Source organism: Bison bison, unplaced genomic scaffold (assembly GCF_000754665.1).
Source record: "Bison bison bison isolate TAMUID 2011002044 unplaced genomic scaffold, Bison_UMD1.0 scf7180017864352, whole genome shotgun sequence".
NCBI lineage: Eukaryota > Metazoa > Chordata > Mammalia > Artiodactyla > Bovidae > Bison > Bison bison.
The window spans coordinates 4,665,278-4,685,910 of record NW_011494924.1 but is presented as its reverse complement, the minus strand read 5'-3'; the positions used below and the strand labels follow the sequence as shown (position 1 = coordinate 4,685,910).

The following is a 20,633-nucleotide window of genomic DNA, read 5'->3' as shown; positions in this document are numbered from 1 at the left end:
TAAATACCGTGAGTTGTGCCCTCAAGTGCCTTACAGTTTGGTAGAGTCATGTTGAGAACCTAGTCAAGTAGTACATTGGGTTAGAGGAAAAGTTCAGGTTTTTCTGTAATGTCTTGTGGAAAAATTTGAATGAACTAATTGACCAACCCAATAGTAGTAACAGTAATAATGATAAGAACTATTACTACTTATTACTACTAATAAAAGTATTGGGTTTTTGCTATGTGGTAGTCTCTGTGATAACTTTCTTTACTGTTATTTATCTCAATGCTCACAAAATTTTTTCACAAATGATTTTTTTAAACCATATAAAGAAAAGTGTGGTAATACTGTAAAGAAGGTGAAAAGAAAGTACTGATTTTTGAGTTTATCAAGCAGAGCTTTGAATTGGACTTTGAAAAATGGGTAGGATTTTGATGAGAAAGAATGATATTTTGGAAAAGCTGCCTCTTGAAGAAATACCTGGTTTCTGCAACTTCTTGAAGCACCAAAGGAATTTCATTGATGGTAGTATTGATGCTTGAAGTATATGTTTATGCAAGATGACCTACTCACATTTTCAGGGTAAGAAAACAAAGGAAGAGGGAAAGTTGGAAGATAAAAGAAAAAATGGAGATAGTGATGAACCACGGCCTCCATAGTGGGGGACCTTAACCACCCAATGCTAGAATTAAATTAAGAACAAAAAAAAGGATGGGGAAAAATGGGGAGAAATGCTCAAAGAAAGAGGAGGAAGCTTTGATTTGATGGCTTTGATCTTCAGAGTAAATTTGAATGTAGTGGTATTTTTTGAGTGAATTAAAGGTTGGGGAATGAAGTTAGGAGCCAGAGAAGCATAGAAAAGGTTGGAGTAAATGTTGTGAGAAATGTAATATGAATTAAAAATAAGTACAAATTTTCATGCAATAATGTAGAGGACTAATTTCCATGAATTGATAATGGAACTCAATGGCCTTGTCTTATTATTTTCTTCAGTAATATGTGGTAACCTGAGAGAAAGAACTGAATCATTGAATGATGGAATTTACCCAGAGTTGGTATTTAACAAACAAGTTGATAAAAGAATTAAGAATTAACCAGACAGTCTAAGATGTTACCAGTGGCATTGTTGAAATCGTGAGTCATAAAGCATGGGAAGAAAATAGCAAAGAAATCTGAAAAACTTTAAGAGATTGATATTGACCATTAACCAGAGTAGTGTGGTAGTGAGATTTAAGACATTTAAGAAATTTAAGATAAGTGTGTGTGCACAGGAGTGTGGGAGGTTCCCAGCTGAGATCTTGTCATCATTTAGAACACTTCTGTAAAGAATTATTTGTATCTCTGAATCTTGTAGGTAGAGTAGAAATAAATGCCTTTGTAGATAAGAGGTTTAGAGAACTTTAAGACAGGAGTGTTATAAGAGTAATCACCATCCACACTGAATGCAGCAAGGATAATGGAGTGAAATGAGCCAAACCAGATACAAAACAAGGCGGGGAAGGAAGTACCTTGGTAGATTGCATCTATGAGAATGGAGAGAGATGGAATAAGTAAATGTTTTGTGTTTAAGAAAGAGTTATTGATAAATGCAGTGAAATAATAGATTGTAATCCACAGTGGAGGGAATAATATATTTTCAAAAATTAAGGCTAATGTTTTGATACAGAATTAACATTCTGAAAATTTGTTGACATTTATTACTTTTCCTAAGCTTAACTCTGCGTAGTAAATGTACCTGCTCAGATGATAATAAGATTATATGATCTATGCAAGGAGGAATTTTTGCCTCCTTAGGCTGTATGTATATAATCTTCAAAGGATAGGAATTGTGTTGGTCTTTATTTTGGTGGTTTGAGCCCCAAATAGTACCAAGTACATGCATGCTCAATATATATTTATTGAATGATTAAGTATCAATAAGTGGATCATATTGAAAAAAGATGTCCTTAAGTAATTAGCCCATGGAACTGAAAGCTAAGTAGAAACATAGATCAGTAGATTTTGGACTGATTTGGCTATAAGGCCGTGAAATGCTGTGAAACGTTTTGGGGTCAGCATTGGGCAACTATTAGATTGTAAAGGAGAGTGCTTTTTTATGTAGTTTAATTAAGCCCTTCAGTAGCTCATTTTAGTATTTTCCCTTCCCCCCTAAAAAAAATTATATGGTGACATTAGACATCAGGTGTGGTGGCCTATATTGAATTGAAACTTCTCCTTTATTCTCCTCTGAAAGTATTAGTCACTCAGTCATGTGTGACTCTCTGTGACCCCATGGACTGTAGCCCACCAGGTTATTCTATCCATGGAATTCTCCAGACAAGAATACTGGCATGGGTTGCCATTTCCTTCTTCATTATTCTTCTCTACCTGTAATAATTCTTCCTTGCTTGTAGAGTGAAGTTCAGGCTTCAAAGCATAATGTATACAGTCTCTCCAAGCTGTCCTTTACCCACTTTTCTAGTCTTATGATTTGTGTTCGTATTCTTCACTTAAATTACATGAACATCTATTGATCCCTTTCATATGTCCCAGGTATTGTATGACAGTCAGCTGTACTAGTCTGTAGTTTTCCTCTGTCTTAAAATTTCTAACCTCCTTACTCTGTTAAAAATGTCTCCTGTACTAGTACTCTCTTCTCCCCACTTAACTCTGTCTATATAAAGGCTAACATTTTAAGCATCTCCCCTTCCTTACTCTTACCTTGTATCAAAAACATTCTTTCTCATATACAACACAAATAAAAATGCAGCCATTTGCTTCTCTGCAGCCCAGTAATAGACTCTCTAGGTAATGGGAAACGGCACTTTTAAAATTTTGTAGCCTTTTATAAATGTGTGTAGTGTCGTATCTATTTTGGGTGGTAGGGAGACATGGTGGTGGATTATGGTGTGGAGGGGAGAAGGTGATTACCACTGCAGTAAAGAACCATGGGCATATACATTCGAATCCATTCTATCTCTTAATTTTCAATTATCATTCTATTTTCAAGATTCTTCCTGCTTTTAGAAAATGATATCTTATGTGATCATTTGACCTTTCAGCTTTAGTAAAATGATACTTCTAGAAACATACCCTGATGGGTAATGGTCTCAAAATTTCTTGACTACAGGATGTAAACCACCTTTTCAAATAAAATTCTATTCTCTAAGAAGTGTTTCATGGGAAAGGGGAGGTCATAAGGTATCCATAGTGTGGAAAAGAAGATATTTTTAATTAATAACTGTTTCAAAAAAAAGGTCACAGTTATGCATCCTCTAATCCCTATTGAGGAGACTTTGGTGATTATGGTGAGATTTGGCACTGTGTACCTTTGCCTGCCTGCCAAATCGCTTTAGTCGTGTCCGACTCATTGCAAACCCGTGGACTGTAGCCCATCCGGCTCCTTTGTCCATGGGATTCTCCAGGCAAGGATATTGGAGTTGGTTGCCATGCCCTCCTCCAGGGGATCTTCCTGACCCAGGGATCGAACCCACATTTCATGTCTCCTGCATTGGCAGGTAGGTTCTTTACCACTAGCGCCACCTGGACTGTGTACCTTAGGCTTGTCTTTTTGACAGATCTCTCTTAACGCCTCATCTCCTTTTCAACCTCTCTCAGTTGGTTAGAGAGAGACCGAGAGAGATGTGAAACCTTATATACCTATAACTTATCTAGAAAAAAATGCTTCGATGTAGTAGTTTATCTTATGTTAGATGTGTAGTTTGGAAGGTAAATTGTGTTTTGGCCAGAAAATAGCTAACACTAGTTTTTTTTTAATTAATATTCATGGCTGTTACGGACATCATACATGTATGTGTGTGTGCAGTTTCTATATGAGTGTCTTATAACAAGATTTATCAATTTAAAGATAAAAGTACTAATTTACAATACTTCCAGTACTTACTTTGTAATTTGTAACACAAAATCCTGTTAGCTAGATTATAAAGAGATTATAATCAAAAACTAAAATTTCATATTTCCTTTTGTTACTGTCAGGAAAAAGTCCAGATTCAATGTAAGTCTACTTTATTTTATAGGCCTATGAAGAATACACCAGCAAGCTAGATGCCCTCCAACAAAGAGAACAACAGTTATTGGAATCCCTGGGGAATGGAACTGATTTTTCTGTTTCTAGCTCTGCATCAACGGACACCGTTACATCTTCTTCCTCTTCTAGCCTTTCAGTGCTGCCTTCATCTCTTTCAGTTTTTCAAAATCCCACAGATGTGTCACGGAGCAACCCCAAGTCACCACAAAAACCTATCGTTAGAGTCTTCCTGCCCAATAAACAGAGGACAGTGGTGAGTCAGCTTTTAATTCATCGTGGCTTTTTCTTTGTATTTTTCAGAAAGACTAGTTGTGGAAAATGAAATGTGATACCATTTAAACCAGAATGGAAAAGACATAGTTATTTGATGCCAAAGTCTGTGTTCCTTAAGTGGAACAAATCGCATTGTCTTTAGTGTCACTTGTATACCTGTCTACCAAGCTTGAACCACACTCACATCTGAGTGTTAGTTTAGAATCAGTCAGAATTTTGAGACTTAAGCTTGTTTGTTGTCTAACATATGTCAGGTAAGCTTTGTTCTTTGCCATAGAGAAAGCCTTATTCAGATTTATTACCAAATGTTGGATTCTTATTGTGCTTGACATTTTTCCTCTTGTTTATATAAGCTTTGATTGTTGATCATTATATCATCATTGGAACACAGTACTCTATAAATAACCTTTAAAGCAGGGAAATCTGCAGGATAATTATAGATGGTCTGTAATCTCAAGTGCAACAAGTACTGCCATTGGACATAACTGAATGGAAAAACGCACCTCCCCGCATCACTCATTTTTTATAATGTATATGGTTATTTTGATACTAATAAAAAAACATTTCATTACTAAATACAGTTGAAGCCAAAGTAGTCTTTTAATTTTTCCCCTCAGATAGCATTAATAATGCTTCACAGAAAATGTTTGCTGACTTACTATGCTCTAGTGGCCTCCAGTGGGGTCAGTTAGTTACCCGGTGAAACAAAGGCATGTGAATGTCATTATGTGGAGACACAAGACTAGGCCTTCGGCTTATGCCACAAAGGTGGTTGAAACTTATATCCTCACATAATCTGAACCTTTGAAAAGCTTTACCTTCAATAAAAGGGTGAATTAGAAGAAAATCTGTTCACCAGCATACATAAATAACAGTGAAACTTTTCTGTCTTTGCCAGGGCCCCAGATAAAGGTTAAAGTTTCCCTTGTGAATTCTTAACTGTAGATCTGTTCTTACCATAGTGTGGGGTTCATCATTATGTTACCTGCATTATTTAGGAATTCTCAACCCAAGAAATGAAATTTTTAAAAAGGTTCTGGAATAGTAATAGCACTCAGGCACTGGCCAGAAACAAATGTAAATCCCTCCCTTAGCCCATATAGATCTTATGTAATTCATACACATAATACCTCAATGACAAGGTCAAAATCCCAAGTTACAGTATGCAAGAAGAAATAGTCTGTCATCAGTGAGTTAGAAGACTTAATAGCAGCAAAATTAGATTCCTAAGAAGGAACCAAATAGAATTTCTAGGTGGCCTTAAAATTTAAAGTGGATGACACTTATCATCCCTGAAGTATTATTGCTAAAAATAATTGTGTTGAATGTTAAGCTTCTGGTCCTTCCACTTTATAGGAAGGACAAGAAGTAAAGGGAAAAGTTAAGCACCATGAGAAGCAGACACATTCGAAAGATGGACATTCCGTAAGACAGCCTGGACTCTCAATTCATGGAGAATAAAACACTGGAGATTATTCTACACTTAAATAGACCAAACAAACCAAATAGACCAAACAATAGACAAAACAACCAAATGCATTGTGTAATCCTGGTTTGGGACTAGGGTGAGAAAGAGCTGTAGAAGTCCTTCTTGAAATGGGATACGTCAAATATTGGTTGAATGTAGTATGTTTTTATGGAATTATTAGTTTCCTTAAGTGTGATAATAGAGATAATATAATGTAGGAGAATATCTTTATTCTTAGGAAATATATGCTTAAATGTTTAGGGGTAAATTGTTATGATGCCTGCAACCTCTCTCACCTCTTTTTTAAAAATAAAACTTACATATAGTAAAGTGTACAAATCTCAAGTGTACAGCTCAGTGACCTTCTGCATGTGTACCTGCCATGCAGATAAAAATTATAGAACATTTCTAATGTTGAGAGTGTACTCTTGTGCTCCCTCAATTGAGTACCCACCTTTAAGAATAGCCACTATACTGAAGTCTGTCTCGATCAATAAATTTAGAACTTACTTTCAAATGGTATGATGGAAAACAAAATGTTAAAGAGAGAAAACAAATATGGAGAAGTAATTATCAAGCAGGTTACAGCATATTACAGACCAAGTGTTAAAATGCTGTATAGAAATCAAAATATTTATTTTTAAGAACTCAATGGATTAATTTAAAAGTAGATTGAATTTAGCTGAAGGAGGAAAATTGGTGACCTCTGGAAAACAGAGAAAGAGAGTTATAGAAAATATGAGAGGTTAATAGGTATGAAGGATGGATTGAATAGTTTCATCATATGCCTCAAAGCGGAAAATGAGAACAGAATAAAGGAATGGAGCTTCCTGATGGCTTGGTGGTAAAGAATCCACCTGCCAATGTGGGAGACACGAGTTTGATCCTTGTTTCAGGAAGATTGCAAATGCTGTGGAACAACTAACCCTGTGCACCACAACTATTGAACCTGTGCTCCAGAGCCCAGGAACCCCAACTGCTGAAGCCCTAGAGCCCTAGAGCCCATGCTTCATAGCAAGAGAAGCCACCGCAATGAGAAGCCTGCCCACTTCAAGTAAAGAGTAGTCCCAGCTCACCACTAGAGAAGAGCCTGTGTAGCAACAGCCATAAATAAATAAATAGATATTTTTTTAAAACAGAAAAAGAATAGAGCAAAATTCAAAAAAATGATGGCTAACCTTCATTAAAGACACAAATTAAGGATTTGAGACGCATAAGCTTTAAGTTGTTTAAGTAAATTTGAATTCATTCTTATTAGATGTAACAAAATGAAAGAATATTGTTTTAAAAGCACTTAGGGAAAATTACCTATAAAGAAATTCCAGTTAGATTATCAAAAAATTTCTTTGTAGCAGCTGTAGAAGCCAGAAGACAGTAGAATAATATACTCAAGAGTGCTGAGTGATGCTGTAAGTTGCTTAGCTAAAGTGTGAGTTTAACTTATTGGGTACACTGTGAGTCAGGGCACAGTAAAGCCTTTCCAGATGAGTTTACTTTTCTCAAGCTCTACCCAAAGGGACTACCTGGAAATGACTTAGGGAGAAAACTGAACACAGAGGAAGCAATGAAAAGTAGAAATTAAATGTAAAAATGTAAACATTTTAAAGTAAGAATTAAATGTAAAAAATTGAACACAGAGGAAGGAATGAAAAGTAAGAATTAAATGTAAAGCTAGTTTGTACAAGAAAACACAGAGGAAAATATTTTGTGACTTGGAATTTGGTAACAGTTTCTAAAATATAACACCAAAACACAATCCCTAATGAACATATTGATAAGTTGTACTTTATCAAAATTAAAAACTTCTCCTCTCCTAAAGACTATATTAAGAGAATAAAGAGACAAACCACAGACTAGTAGATAATCTTTGCAAAATATATATATCTGATCAAAGACATGTATTCAGAATATATAAAGAACTCTTAGAACTCAACAGTAAGGAAACAATTAAGTGGACAAAAGATTTGAATAGATACTTCAAAGAAGATATGTGGATGGCAAATAAACACATAAGAAGATGCTCAACATCATGGGCCGTTAGGAAAAAAGCTGATTAAAGGCACAAGATACCACCACACACCTACTAGAATGATTAAAATGAAAGAGTGGCCTTACCAACTATTGGTGAGGATGTGGAATGGAATAACTGAATTTTCGTACACTGGTGATAGGAATGTATAATGGTATAACCACTTTTGAAAGCAATTTGAAGATTAACTTAATGTTTTAAAGTCTCAAAAGCTTTTTTTTTTTTTTTTTTTCCCGGCAAAAATAGAAAAATCCACCCTGAAATTCATATGGAATCTCAAGGAATCCTGAATACTCAGACAACTTTAAAAAAGATCAAAATTGGAGATCTCACACTTCCTGATACTAAAACTTATTATAAATTAATAAGTAAATCATTTTGGTACTGATATAGACAGATAGACCAGTGAAATAAATGGAGTACTTTTAAAATTATTTCTTTTTGATTATAGCCTTCCTATTGAGTATGAAGTGGGACTTTGTTGTGATTTTGATATACTTTTCTCTGTTGGCTAATGATATCAAGTGGCTTTTCTATATCTTTCCTGGAGAAAGTATTTTTATAAATAGTTTTGCATGGCATGTGCAAAACTGGGCATTACCGAAATGGTTAAATAAGTTTGGTATATCTGTCAAATGAAATACTTCTTAGTAGAAATAATGTATTACTAGTATACACAACAGCACAGATGACTCTGAAAGTAATTATGTCAAGTGAAAATAGCCAGACAAAAATGACTATATACTTTACAATTCCATTATAAAATCTAGAGGAAATTCCCTGGTGGTTCAGTGGTTATGACTTGGGACTTTCACTGTCAGGGCCCCGGGGTTCAGTCCCTGGTCAGGGAACTAAGATCCTACAAGGCGTGTGGTGTGGCCAGAAATAGATATGTAGGTAGATAAAGCAATTACAGAAGATGTGAAGAACATAGTTGTCAATTTTATGTAATAGACATGTAAACCTTGTACTAATAAATGAAAGAACACACGTTCTTTTCAAGAATGTATGGGACACTGAAAAATTTTTCTACTGCATTTTAGGCAAAAAAGGGAATCTTCACAAACACAAGGTGTGTTTTTTGAGCATAATGTAATTAAAGTAGAAATTAGTAACAATAATGGGAAACCACATTTTTAGAGATTTGAAGACACTTCTGAATGTCATATGTCAGAGAGAAAATATGAAAAAAAATCCTAGTCCTATGTAAATTTTATTCTTCTGTAAAAAAGTTAAAGAGAACATTTCCTAACTCATTTATAGAATTTGTGTATCTTGGTTCTAAAACCAAAGATCACTTGATAAAGAAAAACTAAAGGTTAATCTAAGAACATATTTGCAAAAATCTTTAATAAAATACTGGTCAACTGAATCTAACAATGTATATATTTTAAAAAAATAATTCTTCTAGGAGTATAACAATGATTTTTAAAAATTAGTGCAGCTCTGGGATTTCCCTGATGGTCTAGTGGTTAGGACTCCATGCTTCCACTGCACAGGGCATGAGTTCAGTCCCTGGGTGGGGAACTAACATCCCACATGTGTGTGGGATGCCCCACTCCAAAACAGTCAGTGCAGTTCTTATTAGCAGATTAAATGAATAAAAGTGTATGGATATCTCTAGATACAGTAAACAAGACATTTGATGTATTGAAAACCTTTTTGTAACAAGAAAGAAACAAAAAAACTCTGTAAACTTGGAATAAAAGACAACTTTCTTAATAAAGGGTATCTATCAAGTATGTCTAAAGAAGGATTCTGTGTTCTCATTAAAATTGGAAACAAGCAAGACAGATCTACTACTTATGGAGTTGAATAGTCTATCCAGTCTCAATCAAGACAAAGAAATAAAAAACATAAATATTAAAAAGAAAGAAAACTTATTTTTAGCAGTTAATTTGTCTACATAGAAAATCTATTATAATAAGAACTCTGCACTTAATAATTAGAACATACAATTTTATTTAAAAAATGATATCATTGACAAAATAATTTTTAAATGTTTAAGACTTTTATAAAGAAATTTGTACAGCTTTATTGAAAGACATTTGAAGAGAGTAAAGAAATCAAAAGTTACTTTGTTCTTGATAATCTTCCTAAATATACTTCTCACCCAAATTAATCAAAATTATGTGCAGTTTCTGCAGAATTCTAGGGGGATCTTATCCCACCCTTACTACTTTATTTGAAAAGTTGATTCTAAAATTTATATGGAAAAGCAAAAAGCTACCCTAGAGGCCTCTTCTAGGGACTGACCTCTTTTAGTGTGAAGAAGTGTTTATTTGAAGTTTGGTTCTTTATTCTTACTTGTCTTTTATTGTATTAAAATTCACATGAAATGCATGTAAAACTTCTTTTCTAAATGTTACAATGATTGTTTCATGAAAGTATTAGAGGTATTTATTCTTCCTTTTCAGAATTTCTAACAAATATGTTTACTTTAAATTTTCAAAACTGTAATTTCTTTAAAAGTAATTTAGAGATTTTATAATATACTCTGTATCAAAATCAATGTGTACTCATTATTTCTAAAAATGAAAAAAGTATAAACAAGGTAAGTGTCCCTTGATACAGAACTACTTAAGACTATCCAGGTCATGCATTAGATACAGTGACTAAAAAGAATAAATGTGTGTGTCCTTTGAGATGGCTTTGAATCATATATAAAAGCCTGGTAATTGCGATTATCTGGAGGATGAGGACATTGCCGGGGGCAGGAGAAAGGGACTAATCTTTTTGCCTTATACTTATCCCCTTCTTTCACATAATGTCAAGCTACTTGTTTTATTATGGTTAAAATTATTGTTTAGAATGATCATATCTGATTTATTAACTATCTATTTCATTATGGATAATTAAATGCTGCAAAATACATTTAAATACACATATCCTGAAATGTTGTGGGAATATTTTAATGTTAGGGACTTAAGTATTGGGTCATAGGGTATGCACACTTAAAACTTCATAAAATGTACATTTTATGCAGAAAAATTGTACTGGTTTATATTCTGTCTAGTGTATAAGACTTCCTTTTCCCACAAGATCCTGGTCAACATTGAGTGTTAATGAAATTTAGATGTTAACTGCCTTCCAATGCAGGAAACGCGGGTTCGATCCCTGGGTTGGGAAGATGTCCTGGAGAAGGAAGTGGCAAACCACTCCAGTATTCTTGTCTAGGAAATCCCATGGATAGAGGAGCCCGGTGGGCTACGAAAGAGTTGGATATGACTTAGCAGCTAAACAACCTATCTAATAGAATTTCAAGTATATTAGACATGACATACCCTCATTCGTGTATGTTTTTAATGTGTTGTGTTAACAACAATAAGTTAATCAAAAAAAAAAAAAACTCACCCAATTTTCCTGAAATGTGGCTTGTTCTAAGCTGACTTTCTTGAACTTGTAGTTTAAAAGACAGAATTGGCTTGTTTTATTTTTTATAGGTTTACTAAAATATCATTTATAGACATACTTTACTTATTTAAACGATACAATTTTGGTCTATTCACAGAGTTATGCAACTGTCAGCACTGTTAATTTTAGAACGTTTTCATCACTCTGAAAAAGAAACTGTGTACCCCTTAAGCAGTCACTCCATCTTCCCAGTTCTAGCCAACCACTTACTTCCTTTCTACCTCTCCAGATTTGCCTGTTCTGTACATTTCATTCCATATAAATGGTGTCATAGAATATGTGGTCTTCTGTGACTGACTTCTTTTGCTTAGCATAATGTTTCCATGGCTCATCCATATTGTAGCATGTCAGTATTCATGCGTTTTTATGGTTGAATAATATTCTGTGTGTGTATCAAAACACACTTTAGCCATTATGAATTTTGTTTTCACTTTTGGCTGTTAGTAATAATGCTGTGAATATTCATGTCCAAGTTTCTGTGTGGACATATGTCTTTGTTTTTCTTGGATATATTTTCCTTTGCAAATATTCAGGTGATTACATTGACTTTAGATCTTTGTTAAGGCAGGATGCTAGTTTTTAACTAAGATCATGGCCTTAGATCAAGCAAGGACACTTAATTTTGGAATTTGGAAAAGAGGCATTAACTTGGTTCTTCTGAAAATATCTTTTTAGTCTTTCCATCTATAAAAATGGAAACAGTGCTCCCCTACACCTTTACCTTTGTTGTTTAGTCACTAAATTGTGTCAGACTCTTGCAACACCATGGACTATAGCCCGCCAGGCTCCACCGTCCATGGATTTTCTAGGCAAAAATACTGGAGTGGGATGCCATTTCCTCCAGAAGATCTTCCCAACCCTGGGATCAAACCCACATCTCCTGCATGGACAGGAAAATTATTTACCACAGAGCCACCTGGGGAGCCCACCCGTTTTCCTTTGTGAATAGATAATTCTTTCATGTGGTATTTGTATCAAGAAATCTTGTTTCTGCCCCTCTCCCTATACACTCAGGTTCCCCTGAGCCTTTTAGCTAACTTTTTATTTGGGGCAGGGGGGCAGGGGTGTGTGCTGCTCCTCTCCATACAAGGCATCGTATTGTATATGTTATTCTGTATTTTGCTTTTAATGTTTTGCTTTGTTTTTAATGTTTAATGTTTTGCTTTTAATGTTTATGTGAGCCAGCCATATAGCTATAGATTCCATTGTAGAGATGTACTATAGTTGCCAGTTATATTATGATATACTAAAGACTGCAAGGAGATCCAACCAGTCCATTCTAAAGGAGATCAGTCCTGGGTGTTCTTTGGAAGGAATAATGCTAAAGGTGAAACCAGTACTTTGACCACCTCATGCGAAGAGTTGACTCATTGGGAAAGACTCTGATGCTGGGAGGGATTGGGGCCAGGAGGAGAAGGGGATGACAGAGGATGAGATGGATGGATGGCATCACTGACTCGATGGACATGAGTTTAAGTGAACTCCGGGAGTTGGTGATGGACAGGGAGGCCTTTCGTGCTGCAACTCATGGGGTTGCAAAGAGTCGGACACGACTGAGCGACTGAACTGAACTGAAAAGCAGGCTTCCTGGATCAAAGAGAAATATACATTTGTAATTTTGATAAGATACTTTAAAATTTTGCTTCATAGATTTTGCTTAATTTTGCACTGCTACCAGCACTACAAAATTCAGAAAACTAAGATCATGGCATCTGGTCCCATCACTTCATGGCAAATAGATGGGGAAACTGTGGAAACAGTGGCAGACTATTTTGGGGGGCTCTAAAATCACTGCAGATGGTGACTGCAGCCATGAAATAAAAAGATGCTTACTCCTTGGAAGAAAAGTTATGACCAACCTAGACAGCATATTAAAAAGCAGACATTACTTTGCCAGCAAAGGTCTGTCTAGTCAAAGCTATGGGTTTTCCAGTAGTCATGTATGGATGTGAGAGTTGGACTGTAAAGACAGCTGAGCACCAAAGAATTGTTGCTTTTGAACTGTGGTGTTGGAGAAGACTCTTGAGAGTCCCTTGGACTGCAAGGAGATCCAACCAGTCCATCCTAAACAAAATCAGTCCTGAATATTCACTGGAAGGACTGATGCTGAAACTCCAATACTTTGGCCACCTGATGCGAAGAACTGACTCATTTGAAAAAACCATGATGCTGGGGACGATTGAAGGCAGGATGAGAAGTTGGATGGCATCACCGACTCGACCAACATGAGTTTGAGTAAACTCTGGGAGTTGGTGATGGACAGGGAGGCCTGACGTGCTGCAGTCCATGGGGTTGCAAAGAGTCGGACATGACTGAGCGACTGAACTGAACTAACCAGCACTGTATGAGATGCCTGTTTACCATAGCCTCACCAACAGAATATGTTGTTAGACTTTTGTATTTTTGCCCATTTGATAAGTGAAAAAATATTTTGGCAAGTTTAAGTTCGCTTTTCTCTGAGGTTGAACACTTTTTCTTAATTTTAAATCCCATTTATAATTTGTTTTCCTGAACTCTCTTTCTTTTGCCCATTTTTCTGTTGGGTTGGTCTTAATCTCAATTTTTCAGGAGCTCCTTATGTATCAGGAAATTTATTTTCCTGTCACATAAGTAGCAAATATTTTTCCCAATTTGTATTTGTCTTTTGACTTTGCTTATATAGTCATTCTCCCAGTATTTGTAGGGGATTTGTTCCAGGACCCCATAACACATCCCCTACAAATATTGGGGGATGACTATATAAGGATAAAATCCTTAGATGCCCAAGTCCCTTACATAAAGTGGCATAGTATTAATATTTGCATATAACCTATGCACATCCTCCTGTATACTTTAAATCATCTCCAGATTACTTATAGTAGGCAAATTTAAGGTTTACTTTCTTGGAACTTTCTGGATTTTTTTCTAAATATTTTTGATCCTCGGGTGGTTGAATCCATGAATGTGGCACCAACAGACATGGAGGGTTGAGTGTAGTGTGTTGTGTGAGTGTTTTCTTTTATGGCTTCCAGATTTTGCATCATAATTTTATAGGCCTTCTTCTCTTGAGATTGTAAGGGAGCCATGTTTCTTCTAGTTCTTTTATGGTTTGTCCCCTCCTTCCTTCAACATTTAAATCTGATCCACTTGGAGTTTACTCTATGATACTGTATGAAGTATGGATGAACTTTCTTTTCCTAGATTGGTTCCAGTTGTCTCAGCATCAATTAGTTAAAAGTTCATCTTTACCCTGTTACAGATGCTGCCTTTATTTTGATTTTATTTATGTGTTGAATGAAGAGTCTAGTTTTGGTTTTTCTGTTTCATTCCATTGGTCTGTCAGTCTGTTGAACAGGTAGTATCATGAAGAAACAAAAATCAGCCTGTTGAAGTGGATGAAGGACAGATTGATGACTTTCCCTTGGTGATAAGAGTGGGAAACCAAAATTTTGCCTACTGATGAAACATATATACACCTTGGAATCAACCTCTTTAGAGAAGCATAAGGGTGCTTAGCTATATTAGAAGATGGCATTACAGGAGTGCATGAGAGAAATTAGCAAAGAAACTGAAGGGTGGATAGCCCCAGTCCATTAATGACTTTGTATGCTGTATTAAGGAATTTGGATTTCACCCTATAATTAAATGGAAAAATTTGAGAACACTAATGTAAGATTATATCACAGAATGAAATTCTGAGTTCAGTGGACTCCTCAGCAGTCCATAGATGGGCTTGAACTTTTATGTTTCAAAGAGATTATTCTAAGGCTTTCATCAGGTTCTCAGAAGTATTTGGCAAACACACACATTAAGAACACCTTTTTTAAAAAAGATTTCACTGAAAACAGGATAGATTGGATGGGGTTTAAAACTAAAGATAGGGTTGCCACCTAAGTAGGCAGAATACGAATAGCAGAGGGGAAAAGTCAGCTTTCCCTTCTGTTCATTATTTCTGGAAGGTATGGACAGTTCTCTATATTGGCAGTAGTTATGTTCTGTATATTTCCTGCAAACACTGAATTAGTGAATACTGAAAAACTGCTCCTAGGACAAGTGCAGGATTACTATTATAAATGAGCCAAAGATGGCCTCTGTATATTGGCCCCTGGATTGTTTATTTCTTCACAGCAGACTGGGGTCCATTAGCTTAAAAGTCACCTGGCATAGGGTACTTATTTACAGTATGAGAGCTAGGAATAGAAGGCATGTTACCTTGATTAACCTCAGCTGCTGCTGCTGCTAAGTCGCTTCAGTCGTCCGACTCTGTGCGACCCCATAGATGGCAGCCCACCAGGCTCCCCTGTCCCTGGGATTCTCCAGGCAAGAACACTGGAGTGGGTTGCCATTTCCTTCTCCAATGCATGAAAGTGAAAAGTGAAAGTGAAGTCGCTCAGTCGTGTCTGACTCTTAGCGACCCCATGGACTGCAGCCCACCAGGCTCCTCCATCCGTGGGATTTTCCAGGCAAGAGTAGTGGAGTGGGGTGCCATTGCCTTCTCCAAACCTCAGCTGGGAAGGGTCAAATTTTTCAGTCTTCTGTGCATGCCTGCAAAAGCACTGCAAGTATTGATTTGGGGGTTACAGATAAATTTTAATGAATAATCAAGTTTGCAAATACAGAATCCATGAATTAAAGAGGATCAACTGTACAAATCTAGTCTCTTGAATACTTTCAGTGATGAACCTACTCCCTCAAACTTTTCCCTTGCTGGATAGTTTTAACAGTTATATTGAGCTAAAATCTGTCTCTTGTTTTTCTAATCTTAGGTCCTAATTTGGCTTTATAGATTGTTCCCCATTGACATACTGTTGAAATTCAGCTGTCTTATATTCACTTTCACTCAATTCACCTCTGGCATAAGAGTCCCAATTTCTTTAGAGACTTCTGGTTTGCTAAATACCTTAGTGATTTAAACTTGCCTGGAGAATCCCAGGGACAGCAGAGCCTGATGGGTTGCAGTCCATGGGGTCGCTGAGAGTTGGACACGACTGAGCGACTTTACTTTCACTTAGTGATTTACAAGAATGAAACCTTTAATTTTGTTATTAACTAACACATCTTGTCTGTCACCCTCCACTCCCCTCTCCGCATAAAAACCGACCAACCTGAACTCCCATTGCTTCACCTTAGTCTATCTACACTGTGTTTGTCAGTTCTTTTTCAGTTTTAAATTATTCAAATTAATAAGAAGGGAGATGAGTCACTGGCAGAAAAGACCAAGGTAGAGATAACTTCAAATATACAGGAAGATTCTTTTTCTCTCTCTTTTCGATGCTTCTTCTCTCTTAGCTCCTAATGTCATCTTTACTTCTCCTTAAGTTAGCTTCATTCGGTAGCCAGATTTTCTCAGTGTACTAGGGAAGATAACCATTAGGGATTCCATATTTCTGTCTTCTTGGAACTTTACAGTAGGAAAGAAACTTCTGTCAACCAGAGTCTATCTGTCAGTTAAAGGAAGAAGTGTAGTACTGTTCAGGTCATATATCTAGCCCTGGATCTGGGATATGGGAAACTGATTAGCCAGCTTATGTGCAGCCAGAAGAGTAGTGACCCTGGATTCATAACTTCTCGAGTACCAGGTGGTTTTTAGGGAAAGGTGGGTTCCCAGAGGAAATAGGAATGCTAAACAACTACACAACAAATACCACCTGAATACATTAAGACAAGTATTTTCTTCTATGTTTAGGATCAGTAAGAGATCTCTTAAGGACCATAATAATTGAAGGATTACCGTTTTCAGCTTTGAACAATGTTGGATCAAAGTTGATTTTGCTTTAAATGTTGACATTTATTATTTCTCAGCAGAGAGCACTTAGTGATCTGTTGTATTTTCTTTTCTTTTATGTGTTTAAGATATTTTGTAATTTTAATAAAAAAACAAAAATTAATTTTGCCTTGAGTTGGTGAGTAATAGATGCTTGAGTCATAATTTTCCATTAATGTTGTTAGCCCTAGAAATAATTTTCTCACATAGTAATCCATATGACATTTTCAAAATGTTATAAAGGTAAATTACTGGGTTTTGGTTTTTTTTTTCCAGTGATGTGAAAAAATATATAATTTACTTCTCTACCTCATATCCTGACTTTATGATACCCTAGGTACCTGCACGGTGTGGAGTCACAGTCCGGGACAGCCTGAAGAAGGCACTGATGATGAGAGGTCTAATCCCAGAGTGCTGTGCTGTTTACAGAATTCAGGATGGGTATGGTTTGTATGTGATGTGAAACTTTGTTTAAAAGGGGGAAAAAACATCAGATACTAAATTTTGAGGTTTTCTGTAAGATCTTTACCCAAACCTAGGGTATTGAAAATCAACCTCAGGGAAAAAAAAAAAAAACTAAGTTAATTAGCCTAAACAAGTCTGGTATGCCCTTTGAGGAGTGAACATTAGATAATTTTGTGTAATGATGGTGTTTATTATTCTGATAAAATGACTTTATATGGAGTTTGAGATTCTTAAAATTTTGAACCATTTTCTCTGTTTCTTATTTGAATAATGGACTCTTTCCCACTCCTGTTTTTAATATAAACTCGTAGTTTCACCAAAGACTTATCAAAATTAACATTTTATATTGAATTATTTTTCAGAAAGCATGAAATTTTGCCATGACCCCACCCCTGCCACTCCCAATTTTGAATCCCATCTGGAAAAGAAAAAAAAGAGATCTCCTTTTTGGGGGCATATTGTCCCTTGAATACTCTTTTTCTTTGAATGGATAGGTAAATCCATACCTGTGATTTTTTTTTTGTTTTTTGTTTTTTTTTTTTGGACCCCAGGAACAATCCATTTTCTGCTGTTGTAGGTCTTTTCTGGAGCTGACTTGAAGAAAAGAGTACATCTCTTTACCCTGCTGTTTGTCCAAGAGTGATACATTTATTTGGGGTAAACTTAAAAATTAATTTATTGCCATTTAAATTTCTAACGATGGAAGACTAGGGAGCCAAAACTCCCTCACCATTACTAGCCCCTCAATAACCAATTTTCATATCTTCAGCATGAGGTATATGAAGCTTTTTAGGTATGATAACCAAGAAAGGCTGTGTCTGCGCTTTTCAGGGAGAAGAAACCAATTGGCTGGGACACTGATATTTCCTGGCTTACTGGAGAGGAGTTGCATGTAGAAGTGTTGGAGAATGTTCCACTTACAACACACAACTTTGTATGTACTTTTTATATTTCAATGTCAAAAATCGTTAAGTTCTTTGAGTTTTTATTTAAAGAATGAAGTATGAGATGAATAATTTTGGCATTGTTTTTTTACCTAAGTTGAAAATCAGTTTTATTCTTTAAAGGGAAAAAAAGCACCACATATTAAACAGGTTTTTTTTAATCATTATACTTTGTCTTTAATTTTAAAAAGTAATAGATAGTCATTTAAAAATTTTGAATGATATGAAAGTATATCAAGTAAAAACTTGGAAGTACCCTACCAGAGGTAAATAGTTGTTATTAACAATTGATTATTGTGTGGTCTTCCAAAGTCTTTCTGTATATAAAATGTGTGTTCTTATATCTGCAGGCCCAAAATATTCTTTCTTTTTTACTTCCTTCATTTTCCTTCATTATTTTCCATTTCTTTCCTTTTTAAAAAAAACTAAAAGTGGAATTATATTTTGTATGATACTTTAAAAAAGTGTTAAGCACAGCATCATAGGTATCTTTCCATGTCATTACACCTAGCTTTATAATGATTACATAGTAGTCCATAAGAATATACATTCAGTGTATTTAACCATTCCTCTTTGACATTTAAGTTTTTTTTAAAAATCCATTCTAAACATGGTAAATAGATTCTGCATACACCTTGACACACTTGTGTAAATGTTTCTGAAAGATAGGGTAATGGAAGTGGAATAGCTCTCCTTGAGGACTGAAGAAAGACAGATGTTAAAGCTCTCCTTCCATACTTCTCCCTTTATCTGGTTTTTGCATTTGCCAGAATCTAGCCTAAGCTAAGCGTCTCCAGCCTGAGGCCTGGAACAATGGAACTTCTCTACCTTGGAGATAAGGGTACAGTTCCCAGAGCTTGAGAACCTGTTCTCTGAGCGAGTAGGCAGCAGCCAAGATTAGAATAATCTATAAGGCAGGAGTGCATTTCTTACTTTTCTGTGTATGAAATTTGAACTGTAGTTTATTTTTCTAAATGGATAGTAATTGCTTCCCTTTCGGCATCAAGTGTTTTCCCTTGTGCCTTTGTGATTAGAACAGCTGGGTTCTTCTGATTTCCCAGGGGGTTAGTGTTTTGGGGGCTCCATTAGTGGTGAATAATGAAGTCGGGTTTGTGCTTCAATAGATCAGGCATCTTTTGGACAAGTGTTAAATATACCTGATGTCAGTCAGATTTACCATGAAGCATATAGTTTTATTATCATGAGATAAGGCATTCGCTAGTATTGATTTTGTTTTTAACTTGTAGAATTTTGAGAAGATAAATCTTAAGAATTTTTATTTCAGTATTTAGGAATTAAAAAAAAAAGTTGAGTTTATATTTCATAGTGATGACTACTCTTTTTCTTAGTTATTCTTCTTAATTAAATTTGGATATGAGAAGGTAAAGGAAGACCCAAGTCAGTAACGTTGAAGTAGCGCCTCAGGCAGGTCCTTGCCGCAAGAGGACAGTGAGAGGAAGCTGCAGCTGAGGTGCAGGCTGTGGGGATCTGCACAGTACAGTTGGAGACATGCCAGTAAATATTTGTTCAGATCTTTTTGTTTGCCAATATTTTGTCTGATCTGGGGATATAACAGTGAAGAAGAAAACAGGATCCCTGCCTTAGGGCTTCCCCGGTAGCTCAGCAGTAAAGAATTCTCCTGCAACACAGGAAACACAGGTTAGATCCCTGGGTTGAGAAGATCCCCTGATGAAGGAAATGGCAACCCACTCCAATATTATTGAGTGGGAAATCCCAGGGACAGAGGAGCCTGGCGGGCTACAGTCCATGGAGTCACAAAAGAGTCAGACACAACTGAGTGACTAATTGTTTTAATTAAGAATTTTCATTAACACTCTTAATTACTGTATATATTTAAAGTGCCAACATCCGTTGGATCATTGAAAAAGCGAGAGAGTTCCAGAAAAACACCTATTTCTGCCTTATTGACTATGCCAAAGCCTTTGACTGTGTGGATCACAATAAACTATGGAAAATTCTGAAAGGGACGGGAATACCAGACCGCCTGACCTGCCTCTTGAGAAACCTATATCCAGGTCAGGAAGCAACGGTTAGAATTGGACATGGAACAACAGACTGGTTCCAAATAGGAAAAGGAGTACGTCAAGGCTGTATATTGTCACCCTGCTCATTTAACTTCTATGCAGAGTACATAATGAGAAACGCTGGACTGGAAGAAGCACAAGCTGGAATCAAGATTGCCGGGAGAAATATCAATAACCTCAGATATGCAGATGACACCACCCTTATGGCAGAAAGTGCAGAGGAACTAAAAAGCCTCTTGATGA

General features: G+C 36.0%; 1 protein-coding gene across 9 annotated transcripts in view; it reads left to right on the top strand.

Annotated features, from left to right (window-relative positions):
* Positions 1-20,633, top strand: part of BRAF (B-Raf proto-oncogene, serine/threonine kinase) — a 176,759-nt gene that overhangs the window by 74,449 nt on the left and 81,677 nt on the right. For 8 of the 9 annotated variants that reach the window (XR_826591.1, XR_826590.1, XM_010854956.1 and 5 more), the window contains exons 3-5: positions 3,999-4,262; positions 17,274-17,377; positions 18,233-18,335. Coding sequence is in view for 7 of the 9 variants with exons in the window: in XM_010854956.1 (XP_010853258.1) it covers positions 3,999-4,262; positions 17,274-17,377; positions 18,233-18,335 (471 nt within the window). In the remaining 2 variants the exon portion in view is untranslated. The remainder of the gene's footprint in view (positions 1-3,998; positions 4,263-17,273; positions 17,378-18,232; positions 18,336-20,633) is intronic. The other variant, XM_010854958.1, reaches the window with a different exon arrangement.